Raw genomic sequence first — 18,240 nt, forward strand, 5'->3', positions numbered from 1 at the left:
CAAAATGCTGGCGCTGAGCTCATCTGCGAACTATGAAAGGGCCACGGACGATCCAGGGCCTGCAGAAGAAAAGACGCGATGAAGCCAGTCAAAGCCCAGGGGACGGATGACAGTGGTTGTGACTATTGCGCTACTGCAGAGCAGAGGACGGGACGATGCAAGGGCAAAGGACCGCGGTCAATAATGTCTTGCAACTAATCCCAGAGCCCAGAGCTCTAGATAACAGCCCCCCCTCTTCACGCACAACGCAAGGTGTTGTTCTATGGGATGGATGTATCCATAGATGGATGCTCGACTGGACTGGACCAGACTGGACTGCTGCTGTTCTGGTGGTGTTTTTGTTGTGCGTCTCCTCGAGTGGCACGGCATACGCAGCTTTCCCCTCGGGCAATCTTGAGCAATCTTTCTCAATCTCACCATCTAGCCTTGCCCCCCTCTCCTCTCCTCCCTCGCCCCCTCGGAGCTTCGCCTCGAGAGCTTGCCTGCATTCTCGCCGTCCAGTCCAAGTCTCATCCAGTCCCAACCGCCCTTCTCATCTCCCGAGTCTGCACGAGGAAGGGTCTCTCTCCCGGATCCGAACACAGCGTCCCTGTTTTCGGACCCTCTCGCCCAGCGTATCGAAGCTCGATCCCTACAAGCGAGGTCTTCTTCTGCCCTACTGCTCCGTCCTCCTCCATAGCAATCCTACCCACGGACATGTGCAGCTGCCCGGCGTGTCCATTCAGACTGGAGAAGCGACTGGAGATTGATTCTGTCTCTCAGAGAAATAAATCCCAGCAGAGACGAACACCCCTCCCCTCGTCCAGCAAGCCTCTGGGACCCTGTCGTCAGCCCTGGACAGCTTAAAGGCTTCGCAGCTCCCAGTGGCCACCTTGACCTCATGATCCCTCCCCCCCTGGCCAGCAGCAGTTCTCCCCTTTTCTCTTCCGTCGCCCAATGGCATGAGCATCAACCCATGTGGCATGCACCCCATGTTCGCGTTAGACGTTCCAGCTCCCTTCCCTGCCCCACACGCGACCGAGGCCCTCCCTGCAAGGAACATCTCTCCAACAACCTTTAAAACATCCCGTCCGCCGGCCCTGGAGCGAAGACGCTCCGTCCGGAGCATGAAAAATCTCCTGCCACTGACACTGCCTTCCAACCCGCAGCCGCCGACATCGATCTGCAGTCGAAGTATCCCGCCGCCAACGCCGCTGTCACCGCCGCCCCCGACCACTCAGCCGTTGTCGTCCCAAATCCAAATCCGGCCTCACCACCACCTCCACCACCACCAGGAACGCCAGCAGCAGCAGCAGCATCACCAGACACACGCCCACCCGCAGCATTCCGACGAGTACCAGCCTCCCGGGCATATATGCATCCATCCCGGCACCATGGCCGAAGCCGCGGAACCGACCATGGACTGCAATCTGCCGGAGCTCCTGGCCCAGGACCTTGAGTTCTCTAGTCTGATCTTCGCCTCCAAGAACATGACCGCCGGCGCCCCCTCACCCGCTCTTGCATCCGACGAAGACGAATGGCCCTCCGCCGAGCCCCCGACCGTTCTCGGCGCCCCGTGCCACCCTAACGGCGTGCCGCAGTTCCAGCCTCTTGGCGCCATCGACGAGAAGAGCAGCGGCGCCAGCGAAAACGACTCTGACGCCGCCAGCTCGAGCGGCGCGTCATTCAGCGAGGCCGAAGACGGCGACGACGAGGCCGCTGCGTCCCCCCAGATCCGCCAGCAATCTGTCCTCACGACTGACACCACCATCTCCGCCTCCAGTCAACCACCAGTACCAGCACCAGCAACGGCACCCTCCAAACGACTCGTCTCCTTCTGCGACGGGTCAGAAGAAGAAGAAGAGGGCATGCCGGTGAGCTGGATGGATCTAGAGCCGGAGGGGCCCGGCGACCACCCCGAACTGGGCAAGAGTCTGGACCAATCACCAGTCACGACGCCCATCAAGCCGGTAGTGCGGCCGCTATCCCGGCTGGGGGATAAGTCCATCAACGAGTCCCAGTCGCCGCCGCGGATCAAGAGCGCCAACGCCGCGACTACCACCCGCCGGCTGTCCAACCCGTTTGAGGGGTACACGCGGCCCACAAGCCGGGCGCGGAGCCTGCACGTCAACCCGACGCCGGCGCCGATGCCGACCACGCCAACCCCAAATGCCGGCAAGGAGAGGAAGAAGCTGAAGGAGAAGGAGACAGAGCAGAACCGCCTGTCGGTCCACTCGTTGCACTCCATCGAGATCGCCGTGCCCACGCGCAGCTCGTCTTTGAAGCACCGCGTCTCTTTCACAGATGACGCCCGCAAGACTATTGCATCGCGGTCGCGCGCTCGCTCGCATGCCTCGTCCACGCGCACCGGCTCCGACCACGTCACCGCGCCGGGGACAAACAGGAGCTCCATCATCGCCGACCTCAAGGAGGAGCTCGAGCCGTGGTTTCGCTACCTCGACGAGCAAGAGGAAGGCCTCCTTGTCACTCCCCGCCCCAAGTCACGCTCAGCAGAAACCTCACGATCTGTGGTCACACCACGGCCCAGATCCCGGGCCCAAACCAGATCCCGCCCGACATCCTCAGTGAGCGCCACGTACACATGGCTCGACGACCCAATCGACATCCCTTCCCTCTCCTCCGAGGAAGCCCGCCGGATCCCCCTCCCGCCCAACGTCGTCGAGTCCCTCCGCATCTCCGTGACCTGCTTCCCCGAGACCATGCTCCTCTGCTCCAGCCTCTCCATCGAGACCATCCGCAGCTACTCCCGCAAAGTGCGCCTCCCCGTCCACGAACCAATCGGCCCAGACACGCCGCCCGCCTCCCCCAAGCAACGCTGGCGATGGCTCGCGCCGCGCCGCAATAACAACGCAAGCTCCTCCGTCCGCCGCTGCTCCTCCCGCGGCGCCGCGTCCTCCTCCAACCTCGACCTCTCCTCCCTCGCCCCCTCAACCGCGACCCTCACCGCGCCCCAGTGGTCTCGCATCCGCAACCTCTTCCCCACGGGTTCCGACTACCTCTGCGACGCCCTCTACGCCCACATCGTCGCCTACAACTACCTCGCCCCCATGGTCCAGCACGCCGGCCGCCCGCCCACGCCAGGAACCCCCGAGACCACCGGCACGACAGACGAGTCCATCCCCAAGAAGGCCGCCACCCTGCTGGGCCTCCAGGGCATGCAAGAGACCACGCCCCCACCGCCGCGGCCCCTCCGCAAGCGCTCGAGCATGTTCCTCGGCCTGCGCGCCTGCTCGTCGCGCCAGTCCTCTGCGCCGCCGGTGCCGGTTACCCCTGTGCCGACGGCGGATGTCACGCTCCGCGACCTGCAGATCGGCATCCGGCGGTGCATCGCGCGGCTCGTGGCGACGCTGCGCGCCGAGGGTGCGGATGGGCCGCTGGCGGGCGAGTCGGTTAACGAGATCGACCCGCTCATCATGCGGTCGCTGTGCGAGATTGTCAAGTGCTGCGAGGAGTCGTCCACCAATGACCGAACTCTATAAACACCAAGCATACTTCACACTTTGCTTTGTCGGAAAATTTTCTATCATCTCTCTTCTCAAGCGTTCACTTTACACACACACACACGACACACACACATATCAACGTAGACATCATCATATCCCGTGAGATGGCGGGAAAAAAGACAGGTTTCATGTTTAAGGGGGAAAGCATTGTTTTTTTGTTTGGTATATATACCCTCTTTGATTTTGGCAGGGATTTCCTTTTCCCTTGTTTTGTTGTTTTTCGTTTTTGGTTCGAGCGTAGGAGTACCGTAGACAAAGGGAGGGAGTCAGTCAGTCAGGCAGGGAAACACAAAACATGGCGATGGTTGGGAAACGGGGGATGGGTGGACGGTGTTTGTTTGTTTACCTGACTTAATGTCTATGAAAAGACAGAAACCCAAAACAAGCAGAAAGTGGCAGTGTGGCCATGTCTTTCTTCAAACCCCCAACGGCTCCCCTCGTGCCATGCTTCCTACCTTGTATCATGATGCTATTCACTCTTCCTCAGATGTACTCTACACTCCCCTCGAAAGGATACGGATCCCGCACCACAGTCCCAACCTGGCTCTGCTGACTCCCCCATTCCACCGCATCCTCCGTCTCCCTCCGCGGCGGCCTCTGCCCCTGCACAAACGCGTCAAAATCCCGCCTCCTCCCCGGCAGCGCCGTCCCTCCCCCACTTCCCACCGTCGCAGTCCTCGGACCTTCATCAGTACCATTCCACACGCGCGCAACGCGCCCCTTGCCCTTGACCCCCTTCATGAACCCGTTGCTCAGCCCCAGCAGCCCCGCGCTGCCGAGCAGCAGCACGAGCAGCGCCATGTTGCCTGCCTGCGAGACGTTGCCGCTGAAGACGGCGACGAGGTAGATGGTCAGCTTGGCGGCGGCCTCGAGGTAGCCCTGCGCGGCCGTCTTGGCGAGGAGGTAGGTTTCCGTCGTGAGGGCGGCGAGGTCGGCGGCGCGGCCGCGCATGCGCACGGAGAGCGTGGGCGAGAGCGGGATGAGGTACTCTGTGAGCTTGGAGGAGGACGCGGAGGACGGGGAAGAGGGGGAGGGGGGTGTGCGCTGTTTGATGATGTAGATGTTGAGGAGGCGGGAGGTTATGAGGGCTATGATGGCGGCGAGACCCCACCCTGGTGCGAATGTCAGTGCATCTGTCTCTCAAGTGTCTTGAAGACCTGAGGTTGAAGATGTCGAGCGAAGGGGGACTCACAATCTCCCAGCAGCACCATCACCGTCACCGCCCCGACCGTAAGCAACGGGCTCGCGAGGTAAAGCAAATGACTCCCCTTCTCAAACTCCCACTCCCCATCCCGCTCCTCAAACGCCCTCCCCTTCCTCCTCCTCCTACCCGTCCCCATTGTGCCGATATCGACCACAATAACCTTATCCTCCTTCCCCGCCCCGGCCCCAAAAGCCTCCACCCCGCCGCCGCCCGCCGCCTTCCTCCGCATCCTCAACTCCTTCTCCCGCACCCGTTGGTCATGCACACCCAGCCTTGACAGGAACATCAACATCCCAGGGTTCGTCACCCGCACATTCTTGAACCCGCCGCCGGGGAGCGCCTCCGTCCCGAACACGCCCTTTCCGCCGCCGCTGTTGGCGTTCCCGCCGTCGAACGCGCGCGAGGTTTCGGCGCTGATGCCGCTGGCGTCGGACCCCGCGACGCCGTCTGCGGCTTGTTGGTAATGCAGCCCCGGCGCGAGGACGAGCGAGTCCCACCAGGAGGAGGTGCCGGTCAGCGCGGTGCGGTGCGCGATGGTTTGGAGGTCTGCGAGGGCGACGAGACCGGCGGCGGAGAGGGAGAGGGAGGGGAGGGGGGTTTTGGGGAGGACGGGGAAGACCATGGCGGCTGAGGAAAAGGGATTTCGCCTCAGCTTCGAGGTTGACGGGAGCGTGGGAGCTTGGGGGTTTAGAGGGAGGTGGTTAGGACAAGCTTATCTATGAAGCGGTTAACTAGCCTCATCCTCCTACACCCACCACTTTTAAAGCTGGGTGGTGGAAGAAGAACACCGGCGCAAGACGGGCCTCGCCCGCCCGATGACGTGTTCTAGATCCCCTCCCTCGCTTTCTAAGACCTATCGTCACAAGATGCGCCAAAGTATGTGAGGGTAAGAAACGAAGGAAGAAACAAAAGGAAAAACACAACTTCCCGAAATCTAGATCAGCTACCCCCCGTGTCTCGCATCTTTTCTTTGACAGGTGCGGTCCGGGTGACCTATCGACAGGGGTGTATCCTGCTGGCGAGCTGACACCAATCTTGCCCACCCGCAGAAGCCGTTCTGCCCACGCGATTACGTGCATGTGGAAGTCGCAACCAAGGTTGGCCTGGTTTGGGGAGATGGAGGGAGGGGAGCGCCAACGGCGTCCCGTCGCAATGTTCCGATGCTACCCCCCACACACAGATTGAGGTTGGCGCATTTCGCGCTAAAGAGCGTTGGAGAAACGCCAACCACCAGCATTCATTGTTGGAGAAGTTCCTGATGGAGGTTTGTGTTGGTGGCGGCTGGCGCCGGGTGTGTGATTGGATTGGTGAGACATCGTGTTCCGATATTGGCTGACTGGGCTGAGAAGACCAGCCTTACGTGGTGACGATAATGGCAGTGCACTATTGATAATGCAGACTGTCAAAACATAGCGTAACATGCACTAAGTCCCGAGGGCAATCACTTGTAAATCTCGCAACGAAATGAACAGTCCACTGCTGACGGGCCTCAACACGTCGAAAGCCCAAAGTTAAATGGGCTTATGGACAGAATGCAGGTCGGTGTGAGTTGACATCTCAGAGGACTAAAATGAGTTTGAATCAAGCATTTAAGAGTGCACCAGCTACCTAGTTCGAAAGCAATATGCATATTAACAGGTCATCAAAAATGCAACACTTTTCTGTACAAATTTCTGGGTTTCCTGATTCAAGTTATTCCTATATTTTTGCAGGCATCGCCTGTACCTGTGCAAAGTCAAAGTTGAACCTGTAGCTACTGCGTGTCCGCCTCTGGTTTCTTTCCGTAGATTGCGTACCTATATGACCACGTCAGTTGCTCCTCAAGACCCCACTGCAAAGGATGTTTCCCCGGCTAAAGGTAGCGCAACTTACCAGGACCAGTAAGCGTGAATGTTACGATCATTGAACTCTTTCCGAACATCAATGAGCAAGACCTGGACCTCTTCCTTCTTCCAGCCGAGAGCTCTTGTAAACGGCGCCATAACCCAACCTTCTATGCCTGAGAGATAGTTGACATTCGCCCACTCGCCAATCTCTTTAAAATGGCTATCCCTTGGCCACGTGTTCGTCGGCCACTTGAACTTCTTGACGTAAAGGTCGACGAACCCGACCTCCTTCATCATATCAACCAGCGGAAGCACGTCCTGGAACGGGCGCCCGAAAACTTTGAGGGCCTCGCCGATGAGGGTGTACGTCTTGTTCAGGGCGGAATCCGTGGGAAGCGTTCCGTCGTCGGACTCGGGCATGAGGTCTACCTCTTTCAGCTCGAGATAGCCGCCAGGCGTGAGGTTGCTGTAAGCTAGGGGTCAGAAAGAAGGATCTGTACGCAGTCGTTCAACTTACTCGTAAGCCTTTTGGATGAACTGTCTCCAGTCGGAGATACTAGAGTTCATCATTCGAGAATGGATGTAGTCAAACGGGCGGCTGTAGATCCAGGGCTCGTCGATGTCGTCTACTTCGAAGATGACGTTGGGAGGGACCCTAACAACTGTCAGACTTCAGCTGTGCGAGGGTTCTGCAATGAAGGGTTTACTCTGCTTGAGGAGGTGACAGGTCCACTCCAAGAACCTAAGGCACAAGTTAGCATGTTCAGATGGCTGCGAGGACTAATACTCTGACAAACCTCGGCCTCAGGATGGGCTTCTCCAAATTCGATTGCCCACAGGCCAGTCCCGGTGCCGACATCTAGGACACGATGAACGCCGGAGTCTTTGTCATTAGGTGGTGCCACACCAAGCTTCCCGTCAAGGCAGAGATCGAACATGTGATGCTGCAGGTCTGGTGATAAAAAGGCACATCTAGGTCAGACGATAATGCACAGATATCCGGGCTGCCCACTTCACCAGGGCCGCTTACCCAGTCTCTCAAGTTCCCTGTCATCATTGGGATATTGGTATTCTACCATTGTCAATGATGCGAATATTCTGTTGGTCCACACGATGTGAAGGGAGTCTCACTGCCTTCCTTGTATCGGTGATACGTGCGTCCATTCTCGAGGCGATAGTTATAGATCGATTCCGACAAACTCGTTCTTGAGGAAGCGATGCTCTGCAGCTAGTTGAGAATTTGAACGTTGAACACAGGGAAATCGTAACTCACGCCCCCAAGGTCAGATGCTGCGTCGTCGACAGGTTGCTACCGAAGGTTAGACAATGTCCGTATTCCAATTCCAAGGCTTCACTCAGAACCTCGTCATCAGGCACGATCTGCTCCTCCTCCGTGGGCTGAGCGCCAGTCGCAGTGGGTTGAGCTGTGGGCGAGGCTGCAGACGGCGTGGTCGCTGCGGGTGCAGTACCCTCGGCCGTTGAGGCGCTTGCGTCGTTGCTTGCAGACATTCCGGTCTCCTCGTGGGGTTTATGCAAGGTCGGGATACTCAGTGTCTGGAGTGCCAATAATTTTGTGAAAAAAGGAAAGAGAACCTGCCGAGAACATGCTGTTTTTATGTGTTCACCAACATGCCTGTCTACCCCTCTCCTTGGCTGGAGACAACCATGCACGTTGGTGGTAAAGATGCAGGCCGTTGCATTTGGTGTTGGACTCATCCACCCGCCGTCCAGAAGAAGGCTGTTCCGTCGGTTTATTGGCTCCACTCTCTTGCGTCTTCGGATGTGTCTTCAACAGATAAGGCAGTATGGGTCACTATATACACACGAGAATGGCTCAGGTATGTACCTCGTGCATAGGCGAGCCGGGTATGAGGTCCATCGCCAACCGTAAAACAGAACTGGGACAAGGGTTCAAGTCTTGCTCGAAGAGTGTCGTTCCACTTCTCCCTCCAAGCGTTAAGCGAGCCACTGAATGTCAACACAGACGGCAGCAGCAGCGATTTCGCTGTAGCCCGCGTCACGAAATGAAGTTTATATGTAGCCCTACAAAGACTATTTTTGAAGTAATCGTCGACGTAGACGCATGGCTGTATCTTTGGATTTATCGTCCAAAGAACGTCCTGAGACATTTTCCTGTGCATAAACTCGTTGGTATAACTTGGTCTGAACCTCTAAATAGTAAGTGGTGTTTCATTTTTATACGCCGTAATTGCAATCCTCCTTTTCAGCGAAGGCATTCTTTTTTCGCTAAGAGCCCTATTTTCGCACAGGAAAATACGTTTAAATACTTTTGTAACGAGGCTCTTTCGTGAACATCAGTTCTATGAAGCTACATCAATGTTGAGGGAAGGGTCAACAATTACGCAAGAAACTACGTGTACTTGGAAAAGACGACACATGATGTAGAGAATTTTGAACCGAGAGAACTCCATCGACGGTTTCTCTCAGTAAACAACTTTACCCATGGTTCCGGTTCTTCGGCTGTACCTCACGACTCTTGTCCATCCACCTCGGGTTTCTTCCCATAAAGCGCATACCTAATATTTCGTCGTGTTAGCTTTGAGACGGAGTTTGCGGGGAGGCCGCCGCCTCTCAAAAGCGGCAAACGTGCAAACTTACGCCGGCCAATACGCATGGATACTGCGATCCTTGAATTCCTTCCGGAGCTCAACCAAGAAAGCCTGAACCTCCTCCTTCTTCCACCCAAGTCCTCGGGTCAAAGGGGCCATGGTCCAGGCTTCGATACCAGACATGGAGTTCTCGTGCGCCCATTCGCCGAGGAGCTTGTATCGAGGGTCTGCTGGCCAAGTATTCGTGGGCCACTTTACCTTTTTGATATGAATATCGATGAATCCGATATCCCTCATGACATTTACAAGATCTGGAATATCCTGAAAAGACCGGTTAAGCACGGTAGCGGCTTCCCCTAGTAGCGCAAAGCACCGGACAATAGCAGCATCCGGCCTCAAGGTGCCGTCGTCGGACTGAGGCATAAGGTCTATCTCCTGGAGCTCGAGGTATCCTCCTGGCGTAAGGTTGCTGTTTCATCTGATTAAAATGTTGTTTCGTGCAGTCTACAGAGGTAGTGACAAAGAAAACACTCACTCATAAGCTCTTTGAACCAATTGTTTCCAGTTCGAAATGCTGGATGTCATCATTCGGCTGTGGATGTAGTCGAATGGTCGAGAGAACAACCAAGGCTCTTCGATATCATCGACCTCAAACCGAACATTGGGGGGCACCCTGTCAAGAATTAGAGACGTATGCGGTGAGTTTCTAGGCGAAATCATACTCTGCCTGCGGAGGAGATAGGTCCACTCCTATGATCTGCATGAGGTTTTGAGTTGAGTATATGAAAGAAGAAATATCATCAGGTTCTGATTACAGACCTCTGCTTTCGGGTGAAGGTCGCCAAATTCGATGGCCCAGATCCCGGTTCAGGTTCCCACATCAAGTACGCGTTTGACCTTAGAACCCTCTTCATTTGGAGGTGAGAGACCGAGCTTGCCTTCCAAAGTAAGAAGGAACAAGTGATGCTGCAGATCTGGGAAGGCCGTCAACAACATCCAGCAGAGAAGAAAGGGTCGCCCGTTCCACTCAACCGCGTACCTAATCTGTCGTTTTCCCTCTCGTCATTAGGGTAGGAATATTCTGCATCGATTAGCAAAACTAGTCCAGGGAAGTGACTAGAATAGCCTTCTTTGTGCGGGAGATTTACTTCCGTCTTTGTACCTATGGTACGTGCGACCGTTTTCAACGCGATAGTTGTAAATTGATTCTGCCAAGCTGGTCTTCGAAGACGCAATGCTCTGCCGAAAAGCAGTGAGTGGGTTGTTCAACAAAATCTTTACAGAGGACAGCTAAACACTCACGCTGCCAATATCGGACGCCGCATCGTCAATATCCTGGGCCTGAGGCAATCGATCAGATCAAGCTGTAGGGCCCGAGAGATGGGCGCGCAAGTTACCTGGGGATCGACCGCGATTTGTGGCTCATCGGCAACTTGGATGTCTCCAATCCCAGGCTGGGAACCAGCCGTAGCAGTGGGAGCTGCAGCTGGCGTTGGTGAGAGTGTGTCGTTTGGTGCCGACATTTCGATCGTCAATGTGTGCAGGAAGCTATGACCTGTCCAACTTTTCTCACGTTCTGTGAAGAAGATGGAGAAAACGAGTCCAACAGCGAGCTTTTATCTATCCAATATTTTCCTTTACCCCTCTCCTTGGCTGTAAACAATCATGCAGGTTGGCGGCAAAGATGCAACATGCCCATGCAGCTTGTGTTGGAGCGAATGTCCAGAAGTAGACACTGGACCACGTTTGGCCCATTTTCCCCACCACCCCTGATATTTACGGTGTCTCGACCGTTCCAGAGGCCATGCTTCCGTCTGCGTAAGAATTTCAAAGCCTTGGGGCTTTTGGAAGAAGTGGGTTCCTTGCCTCAATATTTTCAGAGCCTCACGGCTTTCTATCATCAAGGATCCTGACACTCTCCTCTATATCGCTGTACTAACCAAGACGGAATAGAGAAATGAGACTTGACGCGACGCTTCTTCCTTGATATAACCTGAAAGCAAGTCAGATCAAAAATATGGGAGGGAGCTCTCACAGGCGTTCAGGATACCAGCTCGGAGACCAGGGTCAGCCACTTTTGTTGCGAGGCAGTAATACCCACATAACCGAGCTGGGAAGGCGATCCGCCGCATAGAACCCCGCATGTAAAGAGCAGGCACGAAGTGATGCGCAGGAATCTGGATTTTCACCGTGACATGCGCCTCTTGATTGTCCGTGCAGATGTAAGCTTCATTGCGGAAACCATCCTATCAGCATCAAGAAAGCCACATGCACAGCTTCTGAGACAATACACCATCAGTATTTCAAATCGAAAGATACGTAGTGTTGTTCCGTTTCGACCCTCAAATACAACAATTACGTCATATCATCACTTTTGAATTGCAAGCTACCTACATGGATCTCAATACCATCAAATGCAGACTTCAAGACGGATGCCTTTTACCTTCTGCGAATAAGAGCCCAGCCATCAAAGCCAATCAAACTCGAACGTGCCTTGCAGTGCCTCCAGTGATACGTGTTTGAAAGAGACTTGTGTGGAACTTCACGCAAGCTTGTACCTGCCGATGGCATCAACGCCCGTGGTAGTAACGGCTGCGACTCACAGGTAGTGAAAGGTCTGGAGGAAAAGCACAGCTGCTTCCAATGACGAGAAGTTTCCTTAGGGTTCCAGCTTCGTTCTTCCCATCCTCTTTCACAAAATTCCAGCACACACTAACAAAGGAAGGAGGAGGAAACAAGGGCAGGTTCCAAAGAAGCTCTAGAAAGACTGATTTTGAAGCAATAATCAACACAGGAACATGATTCTTTCGCAAAATCCATCGTCCTCAGAAAGGCCTTGAGAATGCTCCTAAATACTTTGTTTCATGTAAAGTTACTAAAATAATTCGATGTAAATCTTCGAAAAGTGGCGTTCATTCTGAGACGCCTCCTGAGCGCAAAACCCAACCAATCATACATGCAAAACTATTTGGTCGCTTGCGAGGAGAATTTCAAATGTCTAAGGGATCACTGGATTGGAGCATGCTAGATATGGTGTCTTGAGTGCTGCTTAATATTAACGGATAATCACTTGAGTAGCTTATTCATGAAAGCTCACAGTCGTTCATGGGGTTGGTACTGTCGGTGCAAACGGGGACGCAAACAGACTCGGCACAGAAACGCATTGCTCCTTCCAAACAAATTATAAAATTCTTCGAGGGGTCCTTCCTGTTAAATCTATTTCACCTCACCATCACAACATCTTTTTCACCCACAACACAAATCCCACCCACCCTTCTTTTCATCACCACTCCACCTTGCAATTTTCACCTTCACAACGTCCCCTCCTCCCACCCACACAAGCCGCCATCTCGAGATTTTCGTCACTCGAGATGGCTCCCACCGGCGCGAGCTCCATTTCGGAGCTCTACAAATCCTACAAGAAGTTGACGAACTGCTTCTTGAGCTGGCTCTGGTGCCAGCATCGACTCAAAGCATCCAGCGACTGCAGCCTGAATTTCAGATCCACCATCGACATTCTGAAAACAGCCAAGGTTTTGCAAAAGGCCAAGACCACCGTCCCAACCTCCGTGATCGGTTTCCTCCGAAGTGCCATAGACAAGCGCAAGCTTGTGGCTGGCATTTACCAGCACTTTGGCGCCGGTCACGATGGACACGACGCGTTCAATGACAGGTAGTGGATTGACCTGAGTCACATGAGTGAGTGCTAATAAGTAGCAGACTCGAGGAAGTTCTTTCCACACTCACTCCTCTGATGGAGGTATTGCCAGCTCCTCTGATGGACACCCCCGACGCAGAAAATTTGGCGTCATACAACCGGTTCTCTCACCTCCCGACGGTCGAGTCTGAGCCTGACGACCAGAACGTCTCCGTCGAAATCGGCCACAAGCATTCTGGCTCGCCTTTGTCCTCTTCTCATACCACGAATCAAGCGAACAAGTCTGACCCGCCGTCCGACTTTTACTTGGAAGACGATCACATCCGGGAGTTATTTGACGCGGCCTACTTCCTGATAGTGAGTGCTATTTTCCTCCCAATGAAATCGCTGGTTTTAGCTGACGCAATCTCAGGAGCTGGACAGAGTGTACACACTAGTCAAGAAATGCTGGGCCGATGCATCCCGCGGCAACATACCTTTCCCCTTGGCGACGTGGATGACCAACTTTGCCTTTTGCTCCATCAGCAAAGGAATGCCGCCGAAGTTCGTCCATGTTTGCGTCAACATGAGTATCCACCCCGAGTCCACCTGCGAATTCTTCTCCAAGCTCTCCGACAAGGTCGATCCGAAGACTTTCCTCTCAGATGCGCGTCGCTTTTACATGCTCGCCCAGACCGTAAACGACTACGGCAAGACGCTTTGTGACGCACCAAAGCTCAATATCAACATCAGGAGCTGCATGAAGGACGATCCTAATTGCGAGTGCAAATTCAGAACCTCTCACGACGATTTGCCTACTGGCGGTCTCAACGGAGAAGAGCTTTCCGAGTCCGAAAAGGCGACCATCCGGTTCGTTTTCAACATTGCACGTGCCGACATCGAAACACCACGGGCAATTAGTATGTTGGAGGGTCTGGATTACCTAAAACCATCCAAGTGTACATGCTATACGCAGATCTGCGATACATTCTTCGCTATGGCCAGATGGTTCTTTCTGCAAAATGAACTTCTGGCTAACTCACGACTCGTCGCAGGCCTTAACGTGTACTTTCTGGTTGAGAAGTCAGTCACGGCTTCGGACATCGTCATCCCACGGTCGCATTACCGTTCGATGTCGCACAATCTGGCCGTGGACATGCGAAGAAGTGTCAATCAAGTCTTGGGGACCGTCAAAGTTATGGCTCCGAACTGTGAGGACGCCACCATGTGGCAATGCTTGCTCCTCGAGCTTTGTGATGGGCTCACAGCCTATATCTCCGAGGAAAAGTTCGACACCTACCATACGTCGCCATGGACAGCTGGCAGCGAAATGTTGGAAATGCTGAACGTGGCTTTTGACTACGGTTTCCGAATCAACTCGAACTGGGCAGTTATTTCAGCTACCTTGCATCTGTACAACGCCATGCGCCGGTCCATCGCCGACACCCCGAGAATACCTGTCTTCGAAGAACTCTCCCAGACGCTCCTGTCAAGCGTCTTTGGGGGAAACTTGCCAGAAAGAAACTTCTGTTCCATCTTTCGTCGCATTGTGTACGACAGCAGGGTTGAGAAGACCGACGTTCCGCGTGGCAAAGGAAAGGCGTACCGCCTGGAAGCTGGACTTCTACAGCTGCCGTGTTGGATGGACATCCAATGCCGTTTACTTGACCGTCACGATTGGAACTACAATGACAGCATTCCCTTTCAGGGAGATGTTCTCGGCATCCCTTGCCCGTCTGCCACCAGAGAAAAGGCATTCCACAAGATCACAGATGCTCGTGCGAAGCTTACACTCACTGAATATCTGGAGAAAGTCAAAGACATGGTTTCTCTGGACATTGAGGGACCCCATCCAATCGCCCGCATCAACCTATTTGATGTATTCACCCTGTGCAGCAAATTCCTCAGCAAGCTGGGTAGCCTCGGCAAATCGCGCATACCCAAAGATGTTTGGTCATCATTCGCCCGCGCTCAGCTTAGAAATGGTCTTGTTGTTGGCCGCTGTGATGCGGAGTTTTTGATGGAGGCCATCGACGAATGTCCGGATACCAGACAAGGCCGCCGTATCCTAGAAAAGCTCTGGCTAACCCGCAATGCTATCCAGGCCTTCAAAGAGATCGACCCGGAGACAACCTTGTCACAACACATGTGGAATATCTGAGGGGGGCGAATCAGGCTGTAGTGAACAGCATTCAGACTTCTATTCCCCGAGACTTCTCCTTCTTTTTCAATGTCGCAATTTGCAAATTCACGAAACTCTTGGTAGTCAGTCGGAACTCAGGACAAATTGGAGAGGAAAGATGGAAGAACGTGTTTGGGGTACGGAATTGTATAAAACAAATTGTACTGATTAGAGCATTCGCCCTGTCATTGGCTCATATGTCCATAGAAATATTTACATGAAACTCCTATCTAAAGCCAATCACTTCTTGAGGACGCAGTTGTGAGGGTTGCCGGTGCCGTCAGGCTTGAGCTTGCCTCCAATACCGCAGAACTTAAGGTCCTTGGTGTAGTACACCCGCATGGGCCCAGGGCTGTTGCTGCTGCCCTTCTTCGCGTTGTAATCGTACGGCTTGCCGCTCTTGAGAACAGGCAGCTCCCATACGTCACTGCCGCAGCCGCTGGCAAACTTCATCACGTTGCCCTGATTACCGAATGGCTTGGGGTATCCGCTCCCAGTCCCGGTCTTGGTCTTTGCATCGCGGAAGAAGCCGATGGCCTTGTCCTGGCTGATTTCGCCGTAGAGGACGCCGTCGTTGTTGGCGCCGGCTTTGCAGATGTAGACCTGTTGTTTAAGTCCGCGTCAGTGTGCTGATAGTATCAGGTTGTGTGTGCTATGGGTCATACCTGGCCGGCACGAGCTTCGAGGGAGAACTCTTCGTTCGGGTTGGGAACGGGGCTGGCGATGGCGACCGAGGCGGCAAGGAGGCCGAGGAAGTATGTGTAGGCAACCATTTTGAGAGATTGAGGATCAAAGACAAATTGTTTGTTGTGAAAGTTGCTTGGAGGTTTGTTGAAGAGTGTGAATTGTTGAGTCTGATGATTTGGAAACTGTTGTGGTGTTGAGGACTACATTATATACCATTCCAGCCGCCATCAATTACAGAACTTTACATGAACCACCCTTAGGCAACCCCGAGAATCATCGGAACACTAGGCAAAGTGCAAAGGGATTTCTGTTCCTAGACCCACGAGCAGCTACCGCACAGAAACGGAGAAGACGAACTGAAGGATTGATCGGCTGTGGAGAGCTAGACTGCATGTCAGACGTTGTGTGTAACCCAATTCATACATCAGGCTATGCCGTTGCCCGAGTGTGGCTTGCAATCGAGCGCATTCGGGATACTCTCTCAGGGGCAGGCATTAGACGCATAAGTTTAAAGCGAATTACTGGGGTTGTAGTCGGCATCGAATAGCCGTGGGCGTGCGGTCTAGCTTCTCTTAGTCAAGTCCAATTGCGGATGGCAGCAAAGGAGTGATCGTCTGTGGGGGAGCTGGACCGCATGTCAGCTCCCATGACTAACCTAATCCGCAGGGAAGGCTATGCTGTAGCCTGATTCGTCGTGGTCTAGGTTGCTCCAAGACGTTATGATCACTTTATTCGGGACTTTCAGGCTTCAGAATGACATTCGTAGAGTTGAGCAAGGCTGACTTGAAAATGTACTCGCGAACAAAAAGACCATGCAGGTTGCACCGCTGAACATCGCCATTTCCAACTTGTGGGTAACAATTGCGGGTTACCGGGGTATGTCAGTCGAAACTGTCACCTTTGAGGGAATGATGCTCACAGGATGATGACAAGAGTCTCACGAAAGCCTTCTCATGACCGTTTTTGTCTTATCTTGGAAAGGGAGGACGGGCAGAGCTGGGCAGAGCTGGGCAAAGACAAGCTCCGCTTGAGGTCGGCAATGTCTCTACGTATCTCGGTTTCTAGACCTAAGCCACAGGGTCTCGAATCCTTCCTTAATGGACGGAAGGAGAAAGTAGCTGAAAAGCGATGTTAATGGACACAAGTCGGCTTGACAAATGTGCTACTGTCAGATCCTACGGCTAAAAGATCCGTGGGAAGACGGGTCTCACCGGGGGCGCGGGGCGCAGAACGCGGGCCGGATTGAAGCTAGTCTATTTTTAGGCGGGGCAGTTGCACGGCGGGTCCCGCGCCCGCCGCCCCTCTAGGCAGCTGCTTCCCCAACTTACATCGCAACTTCGTCATACTCTAATCAGGCTACCTCTTACCCAAGTCGTTTATTCAGAAGTTCTATCACCTACCAACAACCTTGACTACTATCACTTCTTCACATCACATTTCTCTTACAACCTTGAACAACAACAGTGCACCACCACGTACCCACCTCAGCCCAACATGTCTGGCGTCCAGCTACAGATCCCCGGTGACGCACCAGCTTTTGCTGGTCAGGTAGTCGAGATATTCAACTCCGTACTGGGATCGTCTTCACAAAAGCTGTCATCAGAGGATGCAGCCAGAGAAATCGACGAGTTGTTCAGTCAACAGTACCAAAAAGACGGCACGGCAGGTTCATTCCTCTGGTGGTTCTGGGACTTGGTACACGATCTTGCGATGCAGATCCCCTACAACAGCCAGGAGCAAGAACAACTCACAGCTGTCATCAAATCTCTACATGACCTTCCCCCAAAGACAGTAAGCTTGGGTCAAGAATGGGGCTCTGACGGCGCCGATTCTGTTCCTGTCTGGACGGGCCTGCCTATGTTTGGCAACACCTTCCGCGAAAAGCTCGATACTGGTAAGTAATGTCAGCACGCATGTGGTAATGATGATGTCTGACATTCTTCGAACTTCAGTGAATTTGCAGACTTCCGCAGAACAGGATAAGCAAAAAGCCGTCAATCTCCAGGCCTATGCTGCAAGAGTAGAAGGACTCGGCCTTGTGCCGTTTGAGATGTACGCGATCTGGGCTTTCGTCGATGCCTTGGAGGGCACGATGAAGCCCATTCGAGGTGGCCCGGATGAGATCGACTCAGACCCTTCTGCCGTACCGGACATCTCCTTCAAAGTCGCGATTGCTGCGAACTGGATGAAGTACGCTGGCCACCGCCTGTACGGACGGGACGAAGAGGTGCATGGAGCTACGGCCGGCCCGCTTTGGAAGCTGGACAAGAAGGAGGCGGCGAAGCTGCGTCGAAAGCTTCGCGGAACCGATGGACTCTGCCCGGAAAGATGGGCTCTATGGAAGGAGAGGTTCGCGGCCATTCGGGATGCCCAAGGTGTTGATGATGCCGCCCGCGACAATGCAAAAGCTGCATTTGATGTGATGGAGGAGATTGAACAGGGTGGCAAGTGACACATAGATAGTATTGTCATGAGGCTGGGTCTGTAAAAGACCTCAAGACACTATGTATTTATACCACTACTGGAGATGAAACAAAGTCATTCTCTATTCCAAGTGTTTTCATATGGTAATTTCTGGATTTCGAGGACTTGAAGGAACGGAAAGGTGCACGTACCCAGCATATCCTATCT

The 18,240-nt window shown here is 53.8% G+C and overlaps 7 protein-coding genes across 7 annotated transcripts; 3 read left to right on the forward strand and 4 right to left on the reverse strand.

Moving 5' to 3' along the window:
- Positions 1-1,373: 1,373 nt before the first annotated feature.
- Positions 1,374-3,479, forward strand: COL26b_013608 (uncharacterized protein; the record flags this gene model as incomplete). The annotated part of the gene is made up of 1 exon (XM_053186203.1): positions 1,374-3,479. One exon carries the CDS (start codon positions 1,374-1,376, stop codon positions 3,477-3,479), a length of 2,106 nt encoding a protein of 701 aa, XP_053029847.1.
- Positions 3,480-3,986: 507 nt separating this feature from the next.
- On the reverse strand, positions 3,987-5,329 carry COL26b_013609 (uncharacterized protein; the record flags this gene model as incomplete). Its single annotated transcript, XM_053186204.1, has 2 exons — positions 3,987-4,615; positions 4,696-5,329. 2 exons carry the CDS (start codon positions 5,327-5,329, stop codon positions 3,987-3,989), a joined length of 1,263 nt encoding a protein of 420 aa, XP_053029848.1.
- A 1,131-nt stretch (positions 5,330-6,460) lies between these two features.
- On the reverse strand, positions 6,461-8,042 carry COL26b_013610 (uncharacterized protein; the record flags this gene model as incomplete). Its single annotated transcript, XM_053186205.1, has 5 exons — positions 6,461-6,503; positions 6,580-6,999; positions 7,051-7,195; positions 7,241-7,275; positions 7,807-8,042. The coding sequence occupies 5 exons, from the start codon at positions 8,040-8,042 to the stop codon at positions 6,461-6,463; spliced, it is 879 nt and encodes a 292-aa protein (XP_053029849.1).
- A 1,106-nt stretch (positions 8,043-9,148) lies between these two features.
- COL26b_013611 (uncharacterized protein) lies at positions 9,149-9,691 on the reverse strand (the record flags this gene model as incomplete). Its single annotated transcript, XM_053186206.1, has 2 exons — positions 9,149-9,572; positions 9,639-9,691. The coding sequence occupies 2 exons, from the start codon at positions 9,689-9,691 to the stop codon at positions 9,149-9,151; spliced, it is 477 nt and encodes a 158-aa protein (XP_053029850.1).
- A 2,783-nt stretch (positions 9,692-12,474) lies between these two features.
- Positions 12,475-14,901, forward strand: COL26b_013612 (uncharacterized protein; the record flags this gene model as incomplete). The annotated part of the gene is made up of 4 exons (XM_053186207.1): positions 12,475-12,776; positions 12,824-13,118; positions 13,174-13,660; positions 13,796-14,901. The coding sequence occupies 4 exons, from the start codon at positions 12,475-12,477 to the stop codon at positions 14,899-14,901; spliced, it is 2,190 nt and encodes a 729-aa protein (XP_053029851.1).
- Positions 14,902-15,162: 261 nt separating this feature from the next.
- Positions 15,163-15,695, reverse strand: COL26b_013613 (uncharacterized protein; the record flags this gene model as incomplete). The annotated part of the gene is made up of 2 exons (XM_053186208.1): positions 15,163-15,525; positions 15,588-15,695. The coding sequence occupies 2 exons, from the start codon at positions 15,693-15,695 to the stop codon at positions 15,163-15,165; spliced, it is 471 nt and encodes a 156-aa protein (XP_053029852.1).
- A 1,408-nt stretch (positions 15,696-17,103) lies between these two features.
- On the forward strand, positions 17,104-18,061 carry COL26b_013614 (uncharacterized protein; the record flags this gene model as incomplete). The annotated part of the gene is made up of 2 exons (XM_053186209.1): positions 17,104-17,503; positions 17,583-18,061. 2 exons carry the CDS (start codon positions 17,104-17,106, stop codon positions 18,059-18,061), a joined length of 879 nt encoding a protein of 292 aa, XP_053029853.1.
- Between the last annotated feature and the right edge of the window lie 179 nt (positions 18,062-18,240).

Source organism: Colletotrichum chrysophilum (genome assembly GCF_026319265.1).
Source record: "Colletotrichum chrysophilum strain AFK26 chromosome Unknown scaffold_241, whole genome shotgun sequence".
Lineage (NCBI taxonomy): Eukaryota > Fungi > Ascomycota > Sordariomycetes > Glomerellales > Glomerellaceae > Colletotrichum > Colletotrichum chrysophilum.